General features: G+C 34.3%; 1 protein-coding gene across 2 annotated transcripts in view; it reads left to right on the forward strand.

The window, feature by feature from the left end:
- DNAH8 (dynein axonemal heavy chain 8) overlaps window positions 1-24,625 on the forward strand; it is a 117,596-nt gene that overhangs the window by 84,856 nt on the left and 8,115 nt on the right. For both annotated transcript variants that reach the window (XM_071548021.1, XM_071548022.1), the window contains exons 67-84: window positions 363-500; window positions 831-958; window positions 1,674-1,845; window positions 3,172-3,327; window positions 4,590-4,745; window positions 5,912-6,094; window positions 6,566-6,671; window positions 7,497-7,749; window positions 7,851-8,041; window positions 9,261-9,382; window positions 11,601-11,719; window positions 12,988-13,190; window positions 14,113-14,186; window positions 16,392-16,544; window positions 18,991-19,146; window positions 21,157-21,273; window positions 22,393-22,494; window positions 22,871-23,031. In XM_071548021.1, coding sequence (XP_071404122.1) covers window positions 363-500; window positions 831-958; window positions 1,674-1,845; window positions 3,172-3,327; window positions 4,590-4,745; window positions 5,912-6,094; window positions 6,566-6,671; window positions 7,497-7,749; window positions 7,851-8,041; window positions 9,261-9,382; window positions 11,601-11,719; window positions 12,988-13,190; window positions 14,113-14,186; window positions 16,392-16,544; window positions 18,991-19,146; window positions 21,157-21,273; window positions 22,393-22,494; window positions 22,871-23,031 — 2,690 coding nt within the window. The remainder of the gene's footprint in view (window positions 1-362; window positions 501-830; window positions 959-1,673; window positions 1,846-3,171; window positions 3,328-4,589; window positions 4,746-5,911; window positions 6,095-6,565; window positions 6,672-7,496; window positions 7,750-7,850; window positions 8,042-9,260; window positions 9,383-11,600; window positions 11,720-12,987; window positions 13,191-14,112; window positions 14,187-16,391; window positions 16,545-18,990; window positions 19,147-21,156; window positions 21,274-22,392; window positions 22,495-22,870; window positions 23,032-24,625) is intronic.

Below are 24,625 nucleotides of genomic sequence, written 5' to 3' on the forward strand. Positions count from 1 at the left end.
ACAAATGAAAAAGAAAATAAAACATATAGTCAAGCAAGAATATCCAGTGACGTACCTCTAGTCTAATCAATATGTAAAGATCAGAAACCTTACTTTCTTAACTAGCTTCTTGAAATGTAAATTTTTCTAAAGGAATGCTTTCAATATATAGTAGGATCTTCAACTACCTGATTGCTATTTAACAAAAACTCTTATCTACATTATATATGTGATACAGTTTTCAGATGAGATGTTTTTTATATTTATACAAAAGTTATTTTGATGTATTATTGTCTCATTTTTACCAGCTAAGCAGACAAATAGTTCCTTGATTTATATTCAAATATTGTATGGTTTTTGTTCTAATATTTCTTCTCTTGCAGGCTAACCTGGCCAAACAGGAAGGTCGCCTGAAAGTTGCTAATGCAGAAAAAGAAAAGGCTCAGGCGGAATTAGATGAAAAGCAAGCAGAGCTGGATAAAGTGCAGGCAAAGTTTGATGCAGCAATGAAGGAGAAAATGGTGAGATCCAAGTATTTTAGTCCTATGAAAAATGCTGGCATACAACACTGTCATGTAATCAGGATTTGCTGCAAAAATGTATTTACCTGCTACCTTGAATAGCATGGATGAGATTCAGATATAAAAGTAAGATATTTATATTCTCTCCTATTCCCTTATTTATCTGAATAGGAGCATGTTACATGATATATGTCCTTAAGAGTTCAGGTGAATGAGTTTTAAATAAATAAAATAGTAATTATAAATACAAGAGAATGAAGAAAATATAAAATAACTCTGAATTTTTTGCATTCCATGAGTAAACTATGTATAACATTTTTTTAATTTTAGGACTTGGAGAATGATGCAGAAACATGCAAGAGAAAGATGCAAGCAGCCTCTACGCTTATAGATGGACTCAGTGGAGAGAAAGTTAGGTGGACTCAGCAAAGCAAGGAATTTAAAGCTCAAATTAAAAGGTATCAAATTCATTACAAAAAAAAAAAAAAGAAAATACATGTGAAAACTGAAGTGTTACTAAGCAATTTAGTAGCTTTAATCATTGTACTTTATTTTCTTCCTGGAAATCTTAATATAGCAACACAATCAAATGAACTATTCTGAAATTTGAATTTTCCTCCCATAAGTGACTACTTGAGAGCTGAGTGCTTCTATTTCAGTTAAGAACAATACTTCTGATTTTGGAATTGACTTCCAAAGAGATTATTACTAGTGCTGTTGTGTGCCTGTATTAGAGCTGCTACTCCAGTCCCCCAGTACTGCACTTTGTTCCAATGGCACTGGGGAATTGAAACCTTCAGATAGGCACAGTTTCTGTAGAACACTTGTATTACCATAAATTTCCTTTGGGGAAATTAGGCATTTCTGGTGAGGTTTATCGTTGCAATAGAACTAAGTTTGCATCCTTGATAAATAATGTATTGCAGACATATTTTTAAGAAATAAACAACTTTCTTGCTTCAGTTAGGAAAGATGAAATAGTTGTCATCAGGGCTTTGTTGTTTTGTAGGGTTGAAGACAGTGTTTTTGTATGACAATACTCTTAAGATTTGCCAAAAAATACTTTGGAAACATAAAGAAACTGTTTACAATCTTATATTTCAAAAGCTGTCTAATTCAATAGGAGTTGAATTTGTAGATCACCTTTTAATCATGATTTTGTTCCTTTTCCAGACTTGTGGGAGATATACTGCTCTGTACAGGTTTTCTTTCATACTGTGGACCTTTTAATCAAGACTTCAGGAACCTTTTGATTAAAGATTTGTGGGAAACAGAGTTGAGAGCTCATAAAATCCCCTTTTCTGAAGATTTGAACCTCATTGCTATGTTGGTAGATCAACCAACAGTAAGTTCTTGGTGCTTGGAGTGTTTAATTTGAATTTCTGTGAGCATATTCTGTGAATGTTAGCCAGCATTATGCTTGCTTAGAACAGAACTACAATCCCCAATATTCTCAATATTGCTGTACTATGTAGTTTCAAATGCTCTTGGCAATTTCCACTACACATGGGAATATTGAGCAATGGTTAGATAGATAAGAAAGTTATATATTATAAATAAGAGACATATACAGTTATACAATTCCTAGGAAGTGCACTTTTGAGTGTATCTTGAGAGTCCATCACCACAGCTATAGATATCTTGTCATGGTTTAGCCCCAGTCAGAATCTAGGTACCACTGGAAAATAAAATTGGAAAGAAAAGATAAACTTTTTTGGCTGTGGTAAGATCAATTTAATAATTGAAAATTATATGTAAATAATAATGTTGTTTTTGATGATGATCATAATAATAATGTTAATAATGACAATAATGAGTATGATAATAATAATAATAACAGAATGCAAGAGAAACAAGTGATGCAAAATACAATTTCTCACCACTGGCTGACCAGTACCTGGCCCATTCCCTAACCACAATCAGCCCTTTACTGTGTAATTCCTCCAGTTTATACACTGAACATGGCATTCCATGGTATGGAGTATCCCTTTGGCCAGGCTGGGTCAGCTGTCCTGGCCATGCTCCCTCCCAGTTTTTTGTGCACCTCCTCACTGGTGGAGCATGAGCCACTGAAAAGTCCTCGACTTAGGGTAAGCACTGCTGAGCAACAGCCAAAATATCAGTGTTACCAACCTTATTATACTAAATCAAAAAACCACAGCACTTAACCATCTACGAGGAAGAGACTGAACTCTGCCTCAGCCAAAATCAGGGCACTTCTACAACAGTGGGTTTGGTTGTAATTTAAAAAAGGAATGTGTCAAGTCTTTTCATTTAGTGTAAAAGTATGAGAAATCAAACAGAGGGTAATGCCAGAATCTTCAAGTGTCCTTCATTAAATATTAATCCCCAAAATCTCTCTTAGCCTGGTTTTCTCTTAATTTATCGCAATGTTGAAATTGTGTGTCATGCTGTCTTTTGACATCCTTGTGCTTTTAAAATATAGTTTTTGTGATTCTATATAGTTAAAAAACATCCATAAAAATAAAATCCCAGAAATACTTTTACATCTACATTAATAATATTTCAGCAGGTTTAGATGTGGATCTCCTTTGGCTTGATGTCCCTGTTACTTCTTAGAACAATTGTAATTGGAGGATAACTACAGCGATACTTTATTCCAAACTAGTTTTTTAATTTTTATTTTTCTTTTTTTTTCTTTGTTCTTTAGATTAGTGAGTGGAATCTTCAAGGACTGCCTGGAGATCATCTCTCAATTCAGAATGGTATCATTGTCACTAAGGCATCTAGATACCCGCTTTTGGTAGACCCACAAACTCAAGGGAAAACGTGGGTTAAAAATAAAGAACAGGACAATGAATTGCAGGTAAACAGGGTTTTAAAGAGATAATGTACTCTATTAGAGTCCTTCAAACATTATTACTTTAGAGGAGGCTTGCATTTGAGACAGCATAATCTGAGGTAACTTCAACATCTATGGAGACTGACAATTATGTAGATGCATCAGCAATGAGCTGTAAATCCCACTCAAGGACTTGGAAACATCCATATAATGTATAAAATCTATCAAGAAGTATAAAAGAGAAGAAAGTAGCCTTCTGTTCAAAATTGGTATGTTCCCTACACAAAGGAGGGCAAAGAGATGGTAAGTACAGCAAAATTACTAAATGAGAGTAAATTGGGCAACTATTAGTAACATTGCAGAGAAAGGCAGGATAAATTACATCTCTGAAAATGTAGGCAAAACACTTCGACTGATGTAGTCCCAAATTTAGAACCTGAAAGGGAGTTCGTACATGCAATTATTGCTACAAAGTGAAACTGAGGACAACCAGCTGAAACCAAAGCCAAGAAAAATTTGTCTGTTCCAACATTACTTCATGGCTCTTGTATAGCTTATGCCAGTAGGGTAAAATGTCTGCTCATGAAATATAATACAAAGACGTTCATGTGTCACCATTTGCATCACAAATTAATTTTTCCCAAATGAGGTAGCATGGCAAAGGAAATCTGCATTTTAAAACTCTTAGCCTAAATGTGGTGAAAATTTTTATGTCCAGAATATAAATAAATTTGCAGGATTTTGTATTAATTGTTTATTTATTTATGCATGTTTTTTAATGAGTTCATGTGTTATGAATCCCATTTAATGAAATGTCAATCTTAGTTCATTATATTGTAACAGTGATTTATTTGTTAGATTGAATTCAGATTTCCAGAAAAAATTTCACAACACTTCACAGCTAAAATTAGAAAATCTAGTCCTCGGGACATAAGAGAGAAAATTAAAGGTTAGGTGCCTCTCATATGAAAACATACACATAACATCTTCAGTATAAAAAAAAGCTGTACAAGTTTTATTTGGTGCATTATTACTCCCACAGTTAAGTGTTGAGGATTCAATTACAGCCAACCTTTTAATTCACCTTCTTATGGTACTTTTCTTTGTGCACACAAGAGGTGTCATTTCTACATGAATTACTTCATGGTCAAAATTTGCATTATTTTCTTTAAAATGCAACTAACAGAAACAATGAAAAAAGTTTTCATTTTTAGATCTGTGAATCTCATGTAAGACTTTGTGGAAATGTTTTCATCCTTACACCAATTTATAATTTATTTTTTGAGATAACAAATCTGAATGACAAGTATTTCCGACAACACCTAGAAGACAGTCTTTCGCTGGGCCGATCACTAATGATTGAAGATATAGAAGAAGAGTTGGATCCAGTCCTTGATAATGTATTAGAAAAGAATTTCATTAAATCTGGATCGGCATTTAAGGTTAGTGACCAAACAACAGAAGTGGAATAAGTAGTTAGTTTTGTGGCAATTGATATTTTACCATTATTCCAAACCTCTGCTGAATCAGGTAAACTCTCTACTCACTAGAGAAGTGTAAAGAATAACAGAACTAATAAAATATAGGCAACAGAGCCTCAGCTGTGTAGTAAGTTGATGAGTCTAAAATTTGAGTTTAACTACTAAAGTTATTACTGAAGACTGCAAACTGAAACCAATTACTTGAATGCTTAAAATATTATCTATTGATTTTCATTCTTTAATAGAATTAATAGTATTGAAAAGATCTCCCAAATCTTAAAAACAGATACCCTTCAAACATTCTGGAATAAAATGAATGCATATGTTGTATATTTCCAAATAACATATTGTAATGTGCACTTACGTGCGGGAGCGTGTATTTATTTATTTATTCGTTCATTCGTTTGTTCATTCGTTCATTTATTTACTTTTATATATATATTTTTATATATATATATATATATATATATATATTTTTTTTTTTTAATATATATCTCTCTATAAAATGTACATGTGTATATAATCATATAATGTGTTTTTCTCAAATAAGCCTTATTAAGTGCCTGGGATATGAGAGAGATCATAGACTTGATTTCTGAGGGTAATGAAAGTAAAATGGTTTTATTTTTGTGCAGTAGTTTATTTTAAATGTCAGTGCAAATACACTTTAGGGAGTGGTTTGGTCCTACTTGTTTGTAAGCCAGGTATTTGAAGTGGCATTAGGGGCTCATACATTGGTGCCTCATATGCCCCTACCCCTCCCATCTCACAGCAGTGGGGTTGGAACGAGTTGATCTTTTCCAACATTACCAATTCTGTGATTCATACTGTGATACACAGTGACCAGTTGTGCACATGCAGCTTTCGACTTAGACTGCTGCTGTTTTGCAATATCTTAACTTGGTAAAAATTTCTTTGGAAAACTCTGAATGCATTTTGAATTCCTCTGGAAAGATTCTTTGAGATCTGCTTAGTCTTAATAAAGACAGAATTTGTCTCAAATAATTTCTGTTCCATAATCCCCTCTCCAGCATTTCAAATAATGTAATTTTTTTTCCTTGTCAATATTACTGTGCTTAATAAAGCTCATTTTCCTCTGTTTAATACTATTTGAACTTACTCCACAGGTGAGAGTCGGTGATAAGGAAGTAGATGTTATGAATTCATTTAGACTATACATTACTACAAAGCTACCTAATCCTGCTTTCACACCTGAAATTAATGCAAAAACATCAATTATTGATTTTACTGTTACAATGAAAGGACTTGAGAATCAGTTACTGAGAAGAGTAATACTTACTGAGAAACAGGTGAGTTAATAGCACACATAAACCATAGTGATGCTTAATTTTATTTGGTTTTTTTTTCATTCAACTGGTTTTGGTATGTAGGGAAAATAAAATGTTCAAATGGGTAAAAGATATCAGCCATTTTCTAAAATTTTATTCAGATTCAGTATAGACAGTACCAATTAATAAAAATACATCTAGAGGCTCTTATACATATGACTGTCAGTATGACACAAACAATCAAGCACAAGTATTTGGCATGGATAAGACATGTCATAAGATACTTAATAAGCACTGCATAAAAGAAATTGTTATTAAAACCACATTTTAGATACCCAAAAAATTAAAACGCACATTTCATGACTGTAACCAACTCTTCACCTATATCTTCCGTCACAATTCAGGAACTTGAAAAATCAGAACTAAATTTTAAGTAACCCTTATAGTTGCAGTCCATAAAGTGTCATGCCATATTCTTGTTTTTTGTAATAGGAACTAGAGGCAGAACGAATTAAACTCATGGAAGATGTAACTTCTAATAAGAGGAAGATGCAAGAACTGGAAGACAATCTTCTTTACAAGCTAAGTACAACCAAAGGTTCTGTATCAAAGGATTAATCACACTAGAACCTTTCCATAAAGAAATTGATTTATCCGTCTAAGATACAGTAAGAGAACATCCAATGGTAGGGGAATGAGAAGTATGAGGGACTTGGTACTATAGCATGCCATTGTATACAATTCTCAACACTTATGTTTAACACCTAAACAAGTTTTGTGAAATAAAACCATTTTTTGAGAGCTTTCTGCTCTCATGACCTATCTGATCACAGGCAAACCCTTAACCTATTGAAAATGCAAAGTAAAATGGGCTAGTTAAAAGTGGTGTCGAAAGTCTTTTCATAGTACATGAGGAGCCTGAATATGATCCTTTGCTGTCTCAAGTGCAAAAAGAAGCTGGTAACAGGAAATTGATCAGTAACTGCTGGAGATACAGGAATATTATTGAGGGACTGTTTCCTTTAGGGACCATTTCCTTTACTTTGAGTGTACCACTGAATAGACTTCAAAATAATTGGAGTACTGTGTATGAGTATGTATGTTATGGTCATAAGATAACTGACTTCTCTGAGACATGTTGCAAATCTGTTGGTATAAATGCACTCGCTATATTTTGAATGTGTTTGTTTAATATGTTGAATATAAAAATAATTTTTAGCATTACATATCCTGTTTGATCTCAATTTTAAAACATTTCTGTAGTTAAGTAAATAATTTCAATTTGTAATAAATAGTTCATGTAACTTCGCCCTTTGTGTTATATATATATATATATATATATTTATATATATATATATTTATTTATATATGAAGCAAAAAATTGTTATGAAAATGTCCTAACATTCAATATCTTAATTTTTAGGTTCACTAGTAGATGATGAATCGTTGATTGGTGTTCTGCAAACAACTAAGCAAACAGCTGCTGAAATAGCTGAGAAGTTGTCCGTGGCTGCAGAAACTGAAGTGAAGATTAACACTGCACAGGAGGAATATCGACCTGTTGCTACACGTGGAAGCATTCTTTATTTTCTCCTTACAGCAATGAGCATGGTCAATAACATGTATCAGACTTCACTGGCTCAGTTTTTGAAGCTATTTGATCAATCCTTAGCCAAGTAGGAAGACACAGATTTTTCCCACTATTCAGATGTTTGCCTTTCCAATGCGTTTGCAGTTACTAACACAGCTTTCTTTGTGCTTTGTTTTCTTGATTCAGATCTAAGAAGTCTCCTGTACCTCAGAAAAGAATCTCAAATATTATTGAACATCTTACCTTCGAAATTCACTCATATTCTGTTAGAGGCTTGTATGAAAACCACAAATTCCTCTTTACCCTCCTCCTGGCTTTAAAAATTGATCTTGAGAGAGGATATGTGGAAAACAGAGAATTCCAAACACTCATTAGAGGTAAATTTTTAAAACTGTATTATGTATAGAGCTAATTCAACTTTTTTATCTTTTATGCTGGTTTGAAGTATGATTTTTTGGCTGTATGGTTTCTGCCAACAGTTCTGTGGGATCTGCCTCTGTCCTTCTCCCTGCTGTGGTCCAGTAAAGATACATGCAGTTCCCTGTCTCAGTTCTACCTCTGCCATTTACCCAGGCTGTGTTATATCCTGAGATCAAGATCATAGTTTTGGTTTTCTCCATCAACTGTTTTTTTATATATTTTTGTATTATATTTGTATCCTTATTTTATAAATTAGGTAGTCCTTTTTGATCCTTTTCCTTCTCTACTTTGATGGAGCTGAATAAAGCTTTCTTCTAAGTTGCCAGAATGGCTCCATATAAAGTTGAGGACATTCTGCCAACAGTCTTTTATCAGTTCCAGCTGGAGTTTTCTCTGGCTTTTGCCAACCAGCCAACATTGACTTTTAGAGAACACAAGATGTTTCTGTGCCCCAAATGGCCAGATCTACCTCCTCTATTCTCTATGGGTTCGTGCTTCTCCTGAATAATGTGATCGGGATTGCTTATGTGGTGGTCCATATGACGCCTGTAGGAATTTCACAGCTTTCAAATGAATCTTGCAAAAGTCTAATGTCAAAGTAGTAAACCTAGATTTGAAGACCATTATCTACCTTCTAAACAGTGATAAGGTCACCTCTGAGCCTCCTCTTCTCCAGGCTAAACAACCCCAGCTCCCTCAGCCTCTCCCCATAGCATTTGTGCTCCAGTCCCTAAGGGAAGGTCTTCAGAGGAATATTTTTATCTTTCAGATAAATACAAAATTATCTCTAATGCATTTTCAGCACAGAGAAAAAGGAAGAGAAATTATTAAAATTTCCCACTCTTGAAATATAATCAATGTCATTGTATAAACTTACAAGAACAAACTGTAGGGAACTCATGATCTAAGATGAGAGGCTGAGAAAACTGGGCTTGTTCAGCTTGGCAAAGAAAAGCCTTAGAGGAGACCCAATAGTAGCCTTCCAGCACCCGTAAGAAGGCCATTAAGATGACTGAACTATCCCTTGATATGAAATAAATGCTAAGTGCACAAGAATACAATTAGTATTCCAGAAAAAAATTACTTAGGTCAAGAAGCATAACTTAAAAAAAATATCAAATATATCTTGACCCTTGGACTATCATGTGTACTTCATCAGGATGTTTTTATCCACAGGGGGTGCTGCTTTGGATCTACAGGCTTGCCCACCCAAACCATGCCGCTGGATTCTTGACATGGTGTGGCTAAACCTGGTGGAATTGAACAAACTTCCACAGTTTGAAGAAATTTTGGATCAGGTGATATTTGCTAGTTATCATTTTAATGTTAATAATCAGTTTTGTCATCATAACTGTGCTCCAATATTTTACATTTGGAAAGCACCAGTCTTGTGGTTAAAAAGAAGGCCAGAGAGGATACAGAGTAATGGCACAGAGATAAGCAGTTTGGTGGCATGAATGGGGGTATGTTGTTTGCTCTACATTTTTATGTGCTTTTTATTATAATATTTTGATTATAGTATTTTGATTATAGTAATTTTGATTATAGTAATTGAGGTAGAAAGAAGGAACAGGAGAGAAGGAACAGGAGAAAATAACTGGCAAAAAAAGGAAGAGAGAGAGAAATACGTAGAAAGGATAAAGTAGAGGTATCAAAAAGGCTCATAAATTTGATCTGAGTGTCAAGTTCTAAGTTACAATGTCTTCTGTCTTAAGTCTGGTAAATTTTTACAATTGTTTGCTGCTTGTTTTTAAATAGTCATTTCCATTCCAAGGTTATTCAGATATGATGAGCTAGCTATAAACATATTATTTATTTTAATGAGCTATACATGAACTTATATGCACATAAGCTTGTGACATTTTCAATTTGGTGAATTTATCCTTTTTTTCAATGTAGGTAAGACACTTTTGAAGCATTTCTTGTTCTGTAACTCCTAAGCACTCCTTGTAAATCAGTCTGATAGTGAGAACACTCAGTTCTTCTTGCTACTACAGTATTGGTCAGCCAAGTCCTTTTTGTGATGATATTTATTGCCCTTATGAGTAGCAGAATTTTTTGTGACCGGACTTCCTGTATCGGCCTTTTTAGCCACCAGCACGCTTGCAGCAAGAGTGGGTAATGCCCTTCCCAAATCTTCGTTCATGAAGCCTAGCCATGAAGATGAGCAGAAATTTTAGCTGAATGTTTACCTGGAAGTGATCCTGGCTGTTTCTCAATTCTGTATCAAGGCAAGATCTGAATACAGACCAGATCAATTCCTCCAGGTTTTGGTTTCTGGAGGTATCAAATTAGGGTATTGATTTAGGAGAAAGCTGAAAGAACTTTAGTTAGGTTGTTCACTCTGGGTTGTTAGGACACCAGAACCATTGTTTAGAAAGGTTCTTTCACCAGAACTTTCCTAGAATTGTTGCAAACAAAATTTTAGTCTTCAAAGTATTTAGGAGACCATGTCAGCCCAAGAGGCCTCTATTTTAAAGTAATTTTTCAACACTATCTTCCATTTTCGATATAGTTGCAAGTTGAAAGGGGACAATTAGGTGATTTTAGTAACAATAGCGATGAAATATGAGAGGATGCCAATTAGGATATCAATAAAAATGCAAATAGGAAATAATATCTTTTTAATAGTTATTTGCATCCATTGGATATGCGGTTCTATTTGACTCATAAAATTAAATACAACTGAATCATTATTCATTTAGATACAAACAGATTTGTTGAAGTGAAAAAAAGAGCCTGAGAATGGTATGCCCAGTTCTCAAGAGGTTGCCTGTGCTTTTCTTTTTTTATTGGTACTTTCAGGGGTTTTTTCTCCTGTAAAAATTAAGTCCTTTATTCACAGATGCCTAACTTAATGTAATATAGATGGCTTCTTTTTTCAAACATTTATCAATGCATTCCTTATTCTCTTTCCAGTGATTTGAGAATATTGCAGTAACTGACCCTTCTCAGTTACTTCATTAAATGCTCAATTGCATCTTCACTGTGTTCTGTCCACCGGTATCACTTGTCCTCTTAGGTCATGGGTTCTAAAATTGTGATCAGATTTGTGGTCTGATTTGTTCTCTGTCAAGTCAAAAGCATACTAGAATCTATTGCTTTTAATTTGTGATTCTTGGGCTAGCTAGACTGTACTGGGACAGATTTTTCTGGTCCTTCTCATACTTTGTGACCAAAAGGAATGAATTAATTACAGTATGTTCCTGTTGTAATGTAGAACCTTCTGCTAATTATTGGGTTTTTTCTCAAGTAGCTGTGTGTATTTGGGAAAGAAATCCATGGATAACTGACTGGCTTTAGAGCCTGCATCTCAATGCTATTTGTAATATTTTAATTAATGCTATTTGAAATATTTTAATAGCAATTCACATGGCATATATCTTAAATGCTATAGACAATGTTACTTGTAATATATCCTAATAAAATAACAGCTTCTTGTTAAAAGATACATTTAAAAGGGGATTTTACTGCATCTGAAATATATTCATATGTGTGTTAATGTAATAAATTTAGATAGCCAAAAATGACAAGGCATGGAGAAACTGGTTTGATAAAGATGCTCCTGAGGAAGAAATTATACCTGATGGATACAGTGATTCACTTGATATCTTTCGCAAGCTTTTACTCATCAGGTGAGCATCTTCAGAATTCTGGGAAATTACACAGTTGCATCATGTGTCTCAATCTATCAGTGTGCTATTTTCATGACAGTGTAATTTTGATTATCTCTGGCTGACATTAAAAATTATTTCTTTCACTGACATAAAATACGATTTTATTCACTTACTTATCCTCTGCCATCTAGGGTTGTTTATAGAAAATATTTTTTATAGCTTTGCTTTTATGTCATGACAAATGGAAACTGGAAACCACGTTGCAGCCTCCTGTGAGAAGCACATGAAAAAGTAGAATCCGTCAGTTTTCAGTTTAATGTCTCTTAAAAATTAACTATTTTAAATAGCTTTAAACAAGTAATTGAAAAAAGAAAAAAAAAACAAAAGAGAGATTGTGAAAATGCAAAACAGGTATTCCAAAGCCCCATGAGGAAAGTGTGTTACAAAAGATTTTTTTTGCATCATGTAAGATCTCTGTGGCAGAGATTGGGAGAAAGTGGATTTCTATAAAGCAGCTTCCAGCTGCCTTTATGCATGAGATCATATCTTCCTACATTCATTGTACACTTTCCAAGTGTTGCAACAAATAAATCAGAGACACTACAAAAAAATCACAAGACCATTATTTACTAGACCATGATTTATCTTTGGAGCAGATTTAACCTGTATAGCAAAAAAGGCTAGAATCTGATGGAAATACCATATTGTTTTGTGCTCAACATCCTAAAGGGGGAGGTGAGCATCTAAGTATTTAAATAATAAGTTTACAAATGGAAGGTTCTTGAAGTCATGTATTTCATCCAAAAGTACTTATTTGTTCGTTTTTTCCATGGAAAAAATATTCATCCCCAACACAAATGCAATCCAGTGCAAAAGATTTGAGTCTGTACCCTAAAAGACTAACAGACCTATTGAATCATCTGCAGAATTTTACTAAAGGGTCAAAACAACCTCTTAGTTTTCCCTACTCTCAGATAAAAAAGTTCTGTTTAACCTGGAGAATGTCCCAACCTTATAAAGGTACCTAGAACAGAAAATTCCAATGCAAAATTGTAAGCAACTGAAAAGTACTGAACAGTCATAGGCAGACGGAAGACTACCAGCTCTTTTATTGTATCTCTAAAGAAAAGTCTACAAACATATATATGTATGTATACATATATATATATACATATTATTTTTTTAAAAACCCTCTAGTAGATAAAAATAGAATTTCTAATATAAGTCTGGGTTTTGCAACAGGAAAAGGCAGTGAATTTTATCTTTGTATATTTTTTAATTTCTAGGTCTTGGTGTCCAGACCGAACACTTTCCCAAGCCAGGAAATATATTGCGGATTCCTTGGATGAGAAATATACAGAGCCAGTTATTTTAAATTTAAAAAAAACTTGGGAAGAAAGTGACCCAAGAACACCTCTTATCTGTTTCTTGTCTGTGGGATCTGACCCAACTGATCAGATTGATTCCTTGTCTAGGAAGCTTAATTTGGGTATGGAAGTAATTATTCATTGTCATATGTTAAGATACAGGAGGTAATTTAAGTAATTTCAGAGATTTTTTTTTCTGAGAGGTATTTCTTAAATTCTTTGACACTACTGTTCTTTCCTGAACCATCATCTTGAGATAAAATAATATTTTAAATAGAAGATGTTATGCTAAGAATCATTCTGTGTGATGATGGACAGCAATGTTTTCAGTTCTTTTTTTCATAATTTGTTATCATCCTTCCCAGTGATGATAACACTTTGAATCCCTATCTGTAAAACAATTAATTTTTTACAAAACTTTGTTATGGTGACAATAGTAATTTTTTCTTTTAACTCTAAACTGCAGATAATGTAAAAGTCAGCAGTCTGCTTATAAGATTGCTTTGCAAAAAAAAAAAATTGCCACAAAATCTGCATTTGTATGTTCTGGACTTTATGTCTATGTTGTATAGAAGTTTCGCAAATTGTGCATACAAATTAAGTTGGAAGTAGACACATCTATTCTTTACATTAGTCACATTAGTATGCTCACATGCAGTTTTACAACTATGCATTATGCTCATTTATGTGGCTTCATTATGTACAGTTGAGAAACATCTGTGTTCATATTTCAAATACTCTGGCATCATTAAAATTTGGCACAAGTTCACATTGACAGTAGTAATATTAGTCACAGTTTTTCACTTCTGTAAATTTTGTGGATGTATATTTCAATATTATTTTATAAAATTTCAGTGTTTAGAAAATTTATGCATAGTAGCATAATATGATGATGAAGGGATTCTACTTTAATAAATATATATTTTTGCATAAAATGTATTTAATTGTGATGTATTTGTATCACTGTTTTTGGACTGAATTGAAATTCTTACTTTTTCTCAATAATTTAAGTTCATTAATTGTATATTGTCAAATATGTTGTAGAATGTAGGACCATCTCTATGGGTCAAGGACAGGAAGTTCATGCACGCAAAATCATAGAGGTAGCAAAAGAAGAGGTGAGAAAAAAACCTTGCAATATAAGTTGATTGTCTGTTTTACTGGTCTTTTATTGTTTAGCATGCAATCTCATATTTTGCATTTTCATCTTACTGTCAGGGTGAACAGGTCCTTTTGAAGGCCTGAGTTTAGAAACCTTCCCCTGTGGGATGTGTATGTGACAGTGGAGTCCAACTCAATCCTTCTGGTAGCAGTACTACTGACCTGCTTTTCAAAAGCAGCACATTCCGTACTTACCACTATGCTGTTACCCAAGAGTCAAAGGACATCAGGTCCTAGTTTTATCCTCCAGATCCCACCTCTTTACTGGATTTTTTGAATTTTTTTCCTCCCCCTATAAAAAATACTTGGATATTGAATAGCTTCTACTAGAGAAAATGGTGAGCACACAAGAAGATTTAAGTTGTAGATGCGGAAGGATGTGCCTACTCCTAATACTGCTCATATTTTCATCCCTCTTGTGCAAGTGAAAGCACATCTTACTATCATTTGATGCCTGTTATTTGTTTCTTTAATTTCAGTCCTTTGGCTTTTAGTTCCAAGAATGTCTAAGAATTTCCAAACTATGTATGAATTTTTCTCTTAAGTGTCCTATTGTATTTTGTTGTGGCAGATGATATTCTCAAGCAGTAAAAACATGAAAAACCTAATTAGCATATATGGAAAGATGGTAATTGAAACCTCAAATACAATATGAAAGTTACAGTATAAAGGTGGAAGCTTCTGGTCAGCTGGACACTTCAGAGTTGTGGATAGTGTTGCAAAAGAAGACATACTGCCACAGTTGCCTGCAAACTCAAAATATGGGGAATTAGTCATATACCTACATTTTGGAGGCCTAGAATGTCTCCACTAAGAGAGGGCAGAACATGAGTATTGGAATATAGATGTACACCACTTTGTAAAAAGAGAAAAAAGAAATCTCTTTATAGCAAATGCCATATTTTATTAAGTGTACTCATATACCTCATATTTCTTTGTTTGTATGTCTAGAATGCTCATAGTCAACTTCCAATTCATTAAAATGGTGAAAACTGGGTCATGCCTTCCTTTCTTTTGCCCTTAATTTAAAAGAAGGATACTCAAAACAGCACTCCGGTAGGGCCACTAGTAGCAATTTCTGAAGTACATGCCTTGATGCTGCACACATTTTACAGAGGGATGGATTATGTGAACATCAGATTTGAAATTACAAAACAGAATAGTGAATATGAAGAAAAATATCTCTTTGTTGTGTGGTTGTTTTTTTTTATCTCTTGCCAAGAGTGTATACTATGATGAAAACTAAAAAACTAAGTCTGGTTCATTCAGAAATGTAACAAATTGATTAAAGAGCTCAAAAAGTGGATCTCCATAAAGAAGGAAAAAACTTCCTTAATTTTTTAATCAATATTTCAATTATATTTTGACACCAAAAGCTATTGATTTCTTTTTAAATGAGCTAAACCAAAATTGCTAGAATGAAATTACAAGCTGTAATGAAATCCACACATCACTGTTTAGAATTGATTAAATCATATCCCATTTCAGTATCAGGCTTCTTATTCGTCAGCTTCCTAAAGTGATGATACAAAAGCTGATTGAATTTAAATTCAGAAGTAGAATCTCAGAGAGATAATAATCAAACTAGAGCTTTCATGTAATTTGAGAGCTGAATAAGGTCAAGATAAGTGGATGTTGAATTTCATGCAAATGCCTTTATGGCAAATAACCTAATTGCAGTTAAAAACTTTTAGAGTCTTATTACCACCTATTTACACTTACTTTATAAAGATTATGTCAGTAACAAATTAGTTTTAAAGAAAGATATATTCCCTAAATTTCAGCTGTTACTTTTCTACTCACATTGTTTTGGATCTGATGACAGGATTGCTTGTCACTGATGTTTTGCTGGGAGAGTACAGGAACTACTTCTTTTTGCCACTAGATAGCACTGATGCTTTACTTAGAATATTGAGTCTGGTTATGTTACTTTTATTGAGAACAAGAGGATGTGGAAATAACTTTTACTCTAACTTTTCCTATTTGATTTAGCTGTGCCAATATCCTAGAATATCAAATGATAATATATATTCAGGAACAGAAAAAAATGTTAAAAAAATTACATGGAAAACCAAATTTGATTCTTCTATAGACCATTGGATTTAGTGTTATGAATAACTTGTTTTAAATTTTATATGGTAATAGTTGATATTCTTATTTAGGGAGGCTGGGTGCTACTTCAGAATTGTCATCTTGGACTGGATTTCATGGATGAACTACTGGATACACTTCTTACTGCAGAGATCAAGAATGAAACATTTCGAGTTTGGGTAACTACTGAAGAACATCCTAAATTCCCAATTACACTGCTACAGGTTTGTTCAAATATTTAATTCAGATACTTCATACCGTCAAAATTATTCAAATTATCCTTTAAATGGCAGTTAAATAAATGAAGAGGAAAAAACCAAAACTCAACAGAAAAATGGACTTAGCTTTCAATGCAAATTTCACTTTAAACAGGAAATCCACTTATGAGTAACTGGGAGTTCTTGAAGGTACATTATGTATGTGTGATTCCACACAAATTCTGTACACAGAAACACTTGAATAAAAACTATTTGGCTTTACTTGTATCCCTTTTTGCCCAACCAGATGCTTAATGCCCGCTACTGCTCTTAGTGTATTCCAGAGAGAGATTCCAGATTCATTTATCTGATATAAAGTGTAAATGGGACAGAACACACATGGATAGCACATCTCAGAGAACATCATATACCAGGAAGTAACTTGTTTTACTTTGGCTGAACTATAAATGGCTGTTCTGTAGATCTCAAGGATACATTTTTCATCAGTACCAAGAATATTACCTAACTGTTACAAAGTACATTTAAGTCACTGATAGTGGTTCCCAGTGCTCTCACAGTGGGTGCTAATGTTACTTAATATCTAGTGTAACAGCTGTATGTTGACACTTCCATGTTCCCTTTCCTCTTAAAACCAGTGGAAGTCTCCTTAGTGGTTCTCATTCTGAATAAAAATAGATACTACACCTGATATCTAGGATGAGAAGGGGGCAAGGCTTCCTTTCCTGAATGAATCTAGAGTAAGATTCAAACTCCAGTAAGAAGTGTCTGCCACCATGGACTGTGTATAGAAAGGTAGCCACGTGGACCTCTTATATTCTCAACAGAAATTTAACTCATCCTGCATCTTCAAGGGTTTGATGAATAGGGAGGGGTATAAACCTACAGTTTGCTAAAAGTGGGACTGGAGAACTGAGAGGGTAGTTAGATGAATCTTCACTGCATTTATCTCAAATATTTCTCATGTGATTTCCCAGTCTACAGTGTCATGTTACCTATGCTACCTGTAACATATTTAGGGATTATAGAAAATGCGTAACTGACAAAGCAAAGCTCCTTCTCAGAAGAAAGGAGAGAATAATTTGCTTGGATTTTTTTAAATGTAGACTGTTCATCAAAAACTGAACAGGATATCCTTTGAAACATGGAAACACTGATTTTTGAGTGTTTCCATTCAGTCCAACAGTCACAAGAACACAACAACATTGTACACATGTGCAGGTAGGTCCTTGTCCATGGGCTGCCTGGCACTTACTATCCGTTCTGTCCATGCTACCATGGTACCAGGTAGACAAGTACTTACTGTTGGAGGAAAAAAAGTACTTCATTTTCATTTGGGTTCCTCCAGCATTTTTAAGTGTCTCAAGAAATAGAGATTCTAGTAAGGTCAGTCTGTGTCTGAACTAATAGATTCAAGTGTGTCCCATAGGCGAAAGTAGTAGCCCATAGGCGAAAGTAGTTACAACATGAAAACCTGTGCTTACTACCACTCTTCCAAATAATTTGCAAGTATGGTTGGACAGTTAAAATTTTGTAGCTGCCATTCCCATTAGGCAGTTTGCATGAAACTGGGGGGCTCTATTCTAAGGGACTGTGGCAATTTGTTACCACAAATGTGGATTCAATGCCTGCTAACCAGAGTGCCCAGGAATATTCTCTGGCAAATCTAATTTACTGCTGGATACACAGTCACAGAGTCCAGAGTAGCCACTGGAACACAAAGATCTGATCTGAGAAGAGGCAAGATTTCTTTCTATTTACTATGAAGTTCTGGGACTAGAAATACAACAAGGTTCTTGTCCTATATGCTGGACAGTTCTCTTCTGCCATTCAGTCATTGAACTAGGAATAGAGAACCATACAGTTCCTTCTGCAAAGCATGGTGGCTGCTTCCAGGTCATTGGTGAAAATTCTCAGATCCATGGCCAAGTGTCAGTGATGGTTCTGACCAACATAAATTAAAGGTCTATGTTCAAAATCCTTAGTGGCCTAATCCAGTATGAGTGCAGAAGAGAAGGCTCTGGGAAGACCTTATTGTGGCCTTCCAGTACTTGAAGGGGCCTGTTGCAATAGGACAAGGGGTTCTGGTTTTAAACTGAAGAAAGTTCAATTTAGATTAGATATAAGAAAGAAATTATTTACAAAGAAGGCTTAAGGCACTGGAACAGATTGCACAGAAAGGAAACATTCAAGGTCAGGTTGGACAGGGCTCCAACTGACCTGATCTAGTTGAAGATGTCACTGCAGAGGGGTTGGACCAGATGACTTTCAAAAGGGCTCTTCCAACTCAAACTGTTCTATAATCCTGTGTACTCATTTTATGCAGTTTATAGCTTCATATCAACTTTATCTCTACAATGCTTCAGCATTATAACTAATAGTTATGACATTTTCATGTGCTGCCATTTGTGTTTCAGTAAACAAATCCAATTCCTTTATCTTTTTTACATGACAGATTGCTATAAAGTTCACAAATGAACCTCCCCAAGGTGTGCGTGCTGGATTGAAAAGAACGTTTTCTGGAATTAGTCAGGATCTGTTAAATGCTAGCAACCTACCTGTGTGGAAACCTCTGCTTTATGCTGTGGCTTTTCTGCATTCTACTGTTCAGGTATTTCTTAAAAGTTTGCAAATAGGGTTATAATATAAGGAGTCACTTTAATAGAGGTTCCTGAAAAAACACATTTGATATTTACTGTAGCATCATTCTGCAGAGCTGAAGCTTTAATTCCCATAATCTGTATTTCAAGGTTCATGTTTTTAAACAACTTTCATAATATGGGCATCTAGAATTTGTTTTTTTCATCTGACTTTGTCTGACCAAAAGTTAGTTATTTGGTATAAGGGAAAAACTTCTCTCACTGCAGTCAATAGAAATAGATAAACAGTCTTAAGCACAGAATCAGCTGATCTGTCATAGTTGTCTTTCCATAAGAGAGAATATTTTTCTAGAGATGTATCCCTCTTTATGTCCATTGATTTTAAAGGCAATCCAGATGCCTAGCTTGGAGTAGCTCTCTACTTTCTAGATGGCTCAATTTAAATAAAAGTCTATCACTCTGCATCTTTTTTTTATCTTATCTGTGTCAATGTGATTTCTACATTAATTCCACTGTGAGAACAATTATATCTACACTCTGTACTTGAAGTTTATATAAGTTTTGAGATCACAATACGTACCAAAAATTTGAACTCTCTGAATGCACCTCCTTTTCATCAAGGATCTCAAAACAGTTATAAACCACTGTTTTAGCCTTGGACTCTGTGGAGAAGCTCATATTTTCAGTATGGGGAGATGGTGAGAGAAGGACAATTTGTTCATGTTCCCTGTTAAGATACAGTATTGTGCATTATTTTCATCCTTCTACCTTTTAAACTGTGAAAAATTTGTTCTGTGTACTGCCTCAGTATTATACTGTTCTTGTGGAACTATAAGATCTAAGCTTATTCAATCCATCAGTATTTTTAAAACTATTACAGCTATAAGCTGTTAAGAAATATTATTTATAAATTGCAAATCAATAAGTAACGTATACATTGTCCTGCCTTTAAACTGACCAATTCTCAATATCTTTTGGTGACAGGATCATTATGATAAATGTAGCTTAAATAATCCATAAAATTTGGCAGAAAATAATTTTAGCTTTCTGCAGGGTATTATTGTTAATGCTATCTCATCTGCTTATCAAAAATATTTGATTTTGAAAAATAAAAGGGCTTTTTCCCCCCGTTCTAGTTCTTTTTGACTATTGTAACTAGGGTACCTAAATGTTACTTCAGATGTCATAGAGTGTTAGTCATTGTTGCCCTGGTAATATAAACTCTGACAAATATGTTATCACTTAGTTAATTTTAGGATGTCATTTATGCATTTAATAAATGTCTGCACTATTCAGAAATTTAGTTCTTAATTTCTTGGATTAATTTGTTCTACATTCTGAAAAAAGATCATTGAGCAAATTAATTGAGGTGGCTATAGCAAAGTTGTTAGAAATCTGTTGGTGTTGAATGTTTAAAATGTTTGGGTTACAGAATATACTCTCTTAATTTTATAGTCAACTAATTTTCTGTTACTACAACTGTTATAATCTTATTTTCACGTAGGTATGAAATAATAAATTTCAATAAGGTAGTTGTGGCAGCCTTATAATAAAGTTGTGATTTTTGAAACAATAGATTGAAATAATAAGACAAAAGCACCAACCCTGAAGTGTTTGGATGAGCATAAATACAGGAGCTTGAAAATTTGAAATTATCATTTGTAGACAGTATATGTAAAAAGAAGTTGAAAACTGTAAAACTCTGAATTAATTAATTGCTTATTATAAAAAGGTCATTATCCACACAGACATGAAGTATTGAGAACCTGTGACTGATACATTGATTAGTAAAGCTAGCAATAAATGATTTTGTTACTTTTTCTATAAATATTTATCCATTATGGCATAGCTTAATATTAACTCTATTATTGATGTCTATGAGGCACAAAACCATTCCAAAGGTACCTTTCTTCTCCAGTTCACTTCATTACTCCACTGTTACTGTTATTATTGATCTCTTATCAGGAAAGAAAATTGTAAGTTTTTTTATAAATATATTTGGTTTTCATTTTTTTCTGAAGGAGCGACGCAAGTTTGGGCCTTTGGGCTGGAATATTCCGTATGAGTTTAACTCAGCAGACTTTACAGCCAGTGTTCAGTTTATACAAAATCACCTAAAAAAATGTGACATCAGGAAGGTACATACTAAAATTCACATTCTGTATATTTAATTGCTTTTTATGGCATCAGCAATTGTTTTTTCCTCATGTTACTATTTGTCACAGTTTATTCATGGCTATTCTTTCAGTGCAACTTCTAATGATCAAATTTGCAGGTTCTTTGCAAGATGGTCAAGCTTAAATATGTTGTGTGCTGACATCCATGTAAAAACATGTAGTTATTAAGAACTTTAGAATTTTTTTTTTCATTACTCTATCTAGAATTAACAAGTTTATATATTATCTGTTTTGCAAAGGCAGCTAAAATATTTAGTGAGTTTGACAGAGCCAATCAAACTTCTTAATGGCTACCCCCTAGTCTTCTACTTAGCAGGGAATAGGCATTCCTTATGAAGCAGCACTTCACCAGTGGAGAAAGATGAGAAATAGAGAGAAGGGGTGGAGTGTGGGAGGATGGGGAGGGAAAAAAGGGGAAAGACAGGAGCAGCCAAGAGTGATTTAAGGTCACACAAGAAATAATGAAATAAATCATATATATTTTATATATGTAGTGAGATATTACTTCTAGACAGTTAAGTCCCGTGAGGAATGGTGATAGGAGCTGGGAGAACAGGAGGCTCAGGGGCCACTTGTCACTCCCTACAGCTACCTGAAAGGAGGTTGTATCCAGGTGGGGGTTGGCATTTTCTCCCAGGCAGCTAGAGACAGGAGAAGAGGACATAGCCTCAGGCTGTGCCAGGAGAGGTTCAGGTTGGAGACCAGGAGGAATTTCTTCATAGAAAGAGTAGTTTGGCATTGGAGTGGACTGTCCAGAAGCTGGTGGAGTCACCATCTCTGGAGGTATTCAAGAAATGACTGAACGTGGCACTTAGTGCCGTGGTCTAGTGGACAAGTTGGTATTTGGTCAAAGGCTGGATTCTGTGATTCTGTAATTCTAAGAGCAAATTCAAGCTCAGTTCTTCTATAAAATTACAGAGGTGAGCTCAGAAAATACATTAGAAAAAAATAATTATTTTTATATGATCTTTTCAGCTTACATTTCAGAGCCTTATGAGCTTCAGGTGATATTGAAATTACAAGATACCTTCTCCTTACATATTATGACTACAGTCTTTCCTTTCCTTTACTTGCATCCAGGGGTTATCATGGAACACAGTACGCTACATGATTGGAGAAGTACAATATGGAGGCCGAGTCACAGATGACTATGATAAGCGTCTTCTTAATTGCTTTGCAAGGGTAGGAGACCTTGGAAATACAGTTGTCATTTTTTTTAGCAGCTGCAATACAGAAATCAAAATAGCTTCTTTCTGCTGAATATGCACTTTGCCAGCTTTGGACTGTTCAAAGTAAAATGAATTTTTCAAAATTCTTTGGCAGTGAGGTTCTTCCCCTTGGTTCCTCTTTAGTGAGGAGCAGAAACTTAGAAAGACTTAGCAGAAATTCAAAATTAGAAGACATAATTCTTAATGATTTACTGTTGTATTCAAGTAAAATTAGATGTAGTAGCTGAAATAAGAACCCTAATTATCTGAGAACAAAAATAAGATTAAAAAACCCTACTCTAACTAGCAAAGTAATTGTTGGTTGGTTTTTTCCCCTGGATTTTTCACAGGTATGGTTTAATGAAAGTATGTTTGACAGCGCCTTCTGTTTTTACACTGGATATAAAATTCCAGTGTGCAAAACCCTGGAACAGTACTTTGAATACATCCAGTTACTCCCTGCCATGGACAGCCCAGAGGTCTTTGGTCTCCATCCTAATGCTGATATTACGTAAGTAGGTCTCAACATATTGAAAACAGAGAAGATTTCTTTTACTGTTTGGAAACAAATCCCTACCAAATGTTCAAGCAGAGTATATTTTTCATAGGAAACTTTGGATTCATGGGAATTTCACTATTGAAGTGGAACACTTTCTGTGTATGCATGTGGTTATGAATGCAGTATCTTCAGCTATATTTTACATGTTCTTTTGAAGCAACTGGAATTCTTGTTACTTAGTCTTCATGGTTTTACTTTTTTTTTAATTGAAAGCATTATAAAACCTTTATATGAACATATGATGATACATGGTTCTACACAGTTCAGTTAAAGAAAGTTTCTAATATTTGTGCCAAGTATTGTATTATTTTTCTCTACACACTTGTTAAAGGAGTCTCTGGATTGTCATTTGGTTTACAAGCACACCGTTGGATACAGCTACAAACTGTTGTTGCCATCAGTCCTGTAATTTCCATTGTTTAAAGAAGGCTTTTCAACTGCACCAACTACTAACTCCATTTAAAATTTTATCTTTGATTTGATTCACTCTTTCCTTCCAAATTATCTGTGCAACAGTTTAGCTTCTATTTCCTTCTAATATTACATGCCCTGTGAAAAAATATGAACGTCATCATATTTTTTCTCTGAAGTTTGCAATAATTCTACCATAAATTTTTGCATTTTCGTTATTTCCACATTCATTGTTTCATAACAGCTTTTTTTGTACTTTTAAACAAAACAATAGTTACTCAAATGCAGATCTGCTGTGAAAACCTAATATAACATTTTTTTGGACAAAACAATAATTTCCCACAATTTTTCAGTCTCAGAGTTGAGAGGCTGGTGCCACACCAAGAGCCCAGTATTCTAAGCATGCTGTGAGAACAGTACACAATTTTACTGTCAACTTTGCCTAGTGCATGCCATTATATATTCTTGTGAAGAAAAGAATCTAAGAGTAGATTCTGTTTCAAGTCATTCTCTGATGCTTGCAAGACCTCCCTTCCAGAACTGATTCAAGAAGAGCCAAGATTTAACAGAGAACTAAACAAAGTCTTGAAGAGAGATCTGCTTTAGATCCAAAATTAGGCTTGTAGGAGGCTAATTTGTAGGAGGAAACTTGAGACTAACACTGTTGAGGGATCATTTGTGAATAGGAACAGCCCTTTGATTTCTCTTTCCTACTGAGTTTTTCTTTCCTCCATTTGGTACCTCGGCATACTCCTGCTACTTTAGTCCTTTTTTCTTTTCTTTTTTTTAAAGATTTTTCTTTGTAGGTATTTCTTTAGCATTTGGAGAAAATGTTCAACAGCTTCATGCTTTTTTCCATGTTTTATCATAGTTATAGACAACTATGCACCGGTACTGTGTCTGAATGTCATCTTTGACTCAGATCACATGGATTAGCATCCCATACAATATAAGAAGTTCAAATCCTCCTTAAAATATCCTATCAGGTCACCTCATTGTATGCAAAAGGCTAACTGCTAGAATTGGAACCCTGAGAGAGCCTGGACATCTGGAAGTTCCTATTACTGAGGACAAGAAAGACCTTATCTCTCACTAATTTACTGTGACGGTTTTACAGGTCAGCCAAAAGCTTGAT

The sequence above is a fragment of the Pithys albifrons genome, chromosome 2 (genome assembly GCF_047495875.1).
Source record: "Pithys albifrons albifrons isolate INPA30051 chromosome 2, PitAlb_v1, whole genome shotgun sequence".
Taxonomy (NCBI): Eukaryota; Metazoa; Chordata; class Aves; order Passeriformes; family Thamnophilidae; genus Pithys; species Pithys albifrons.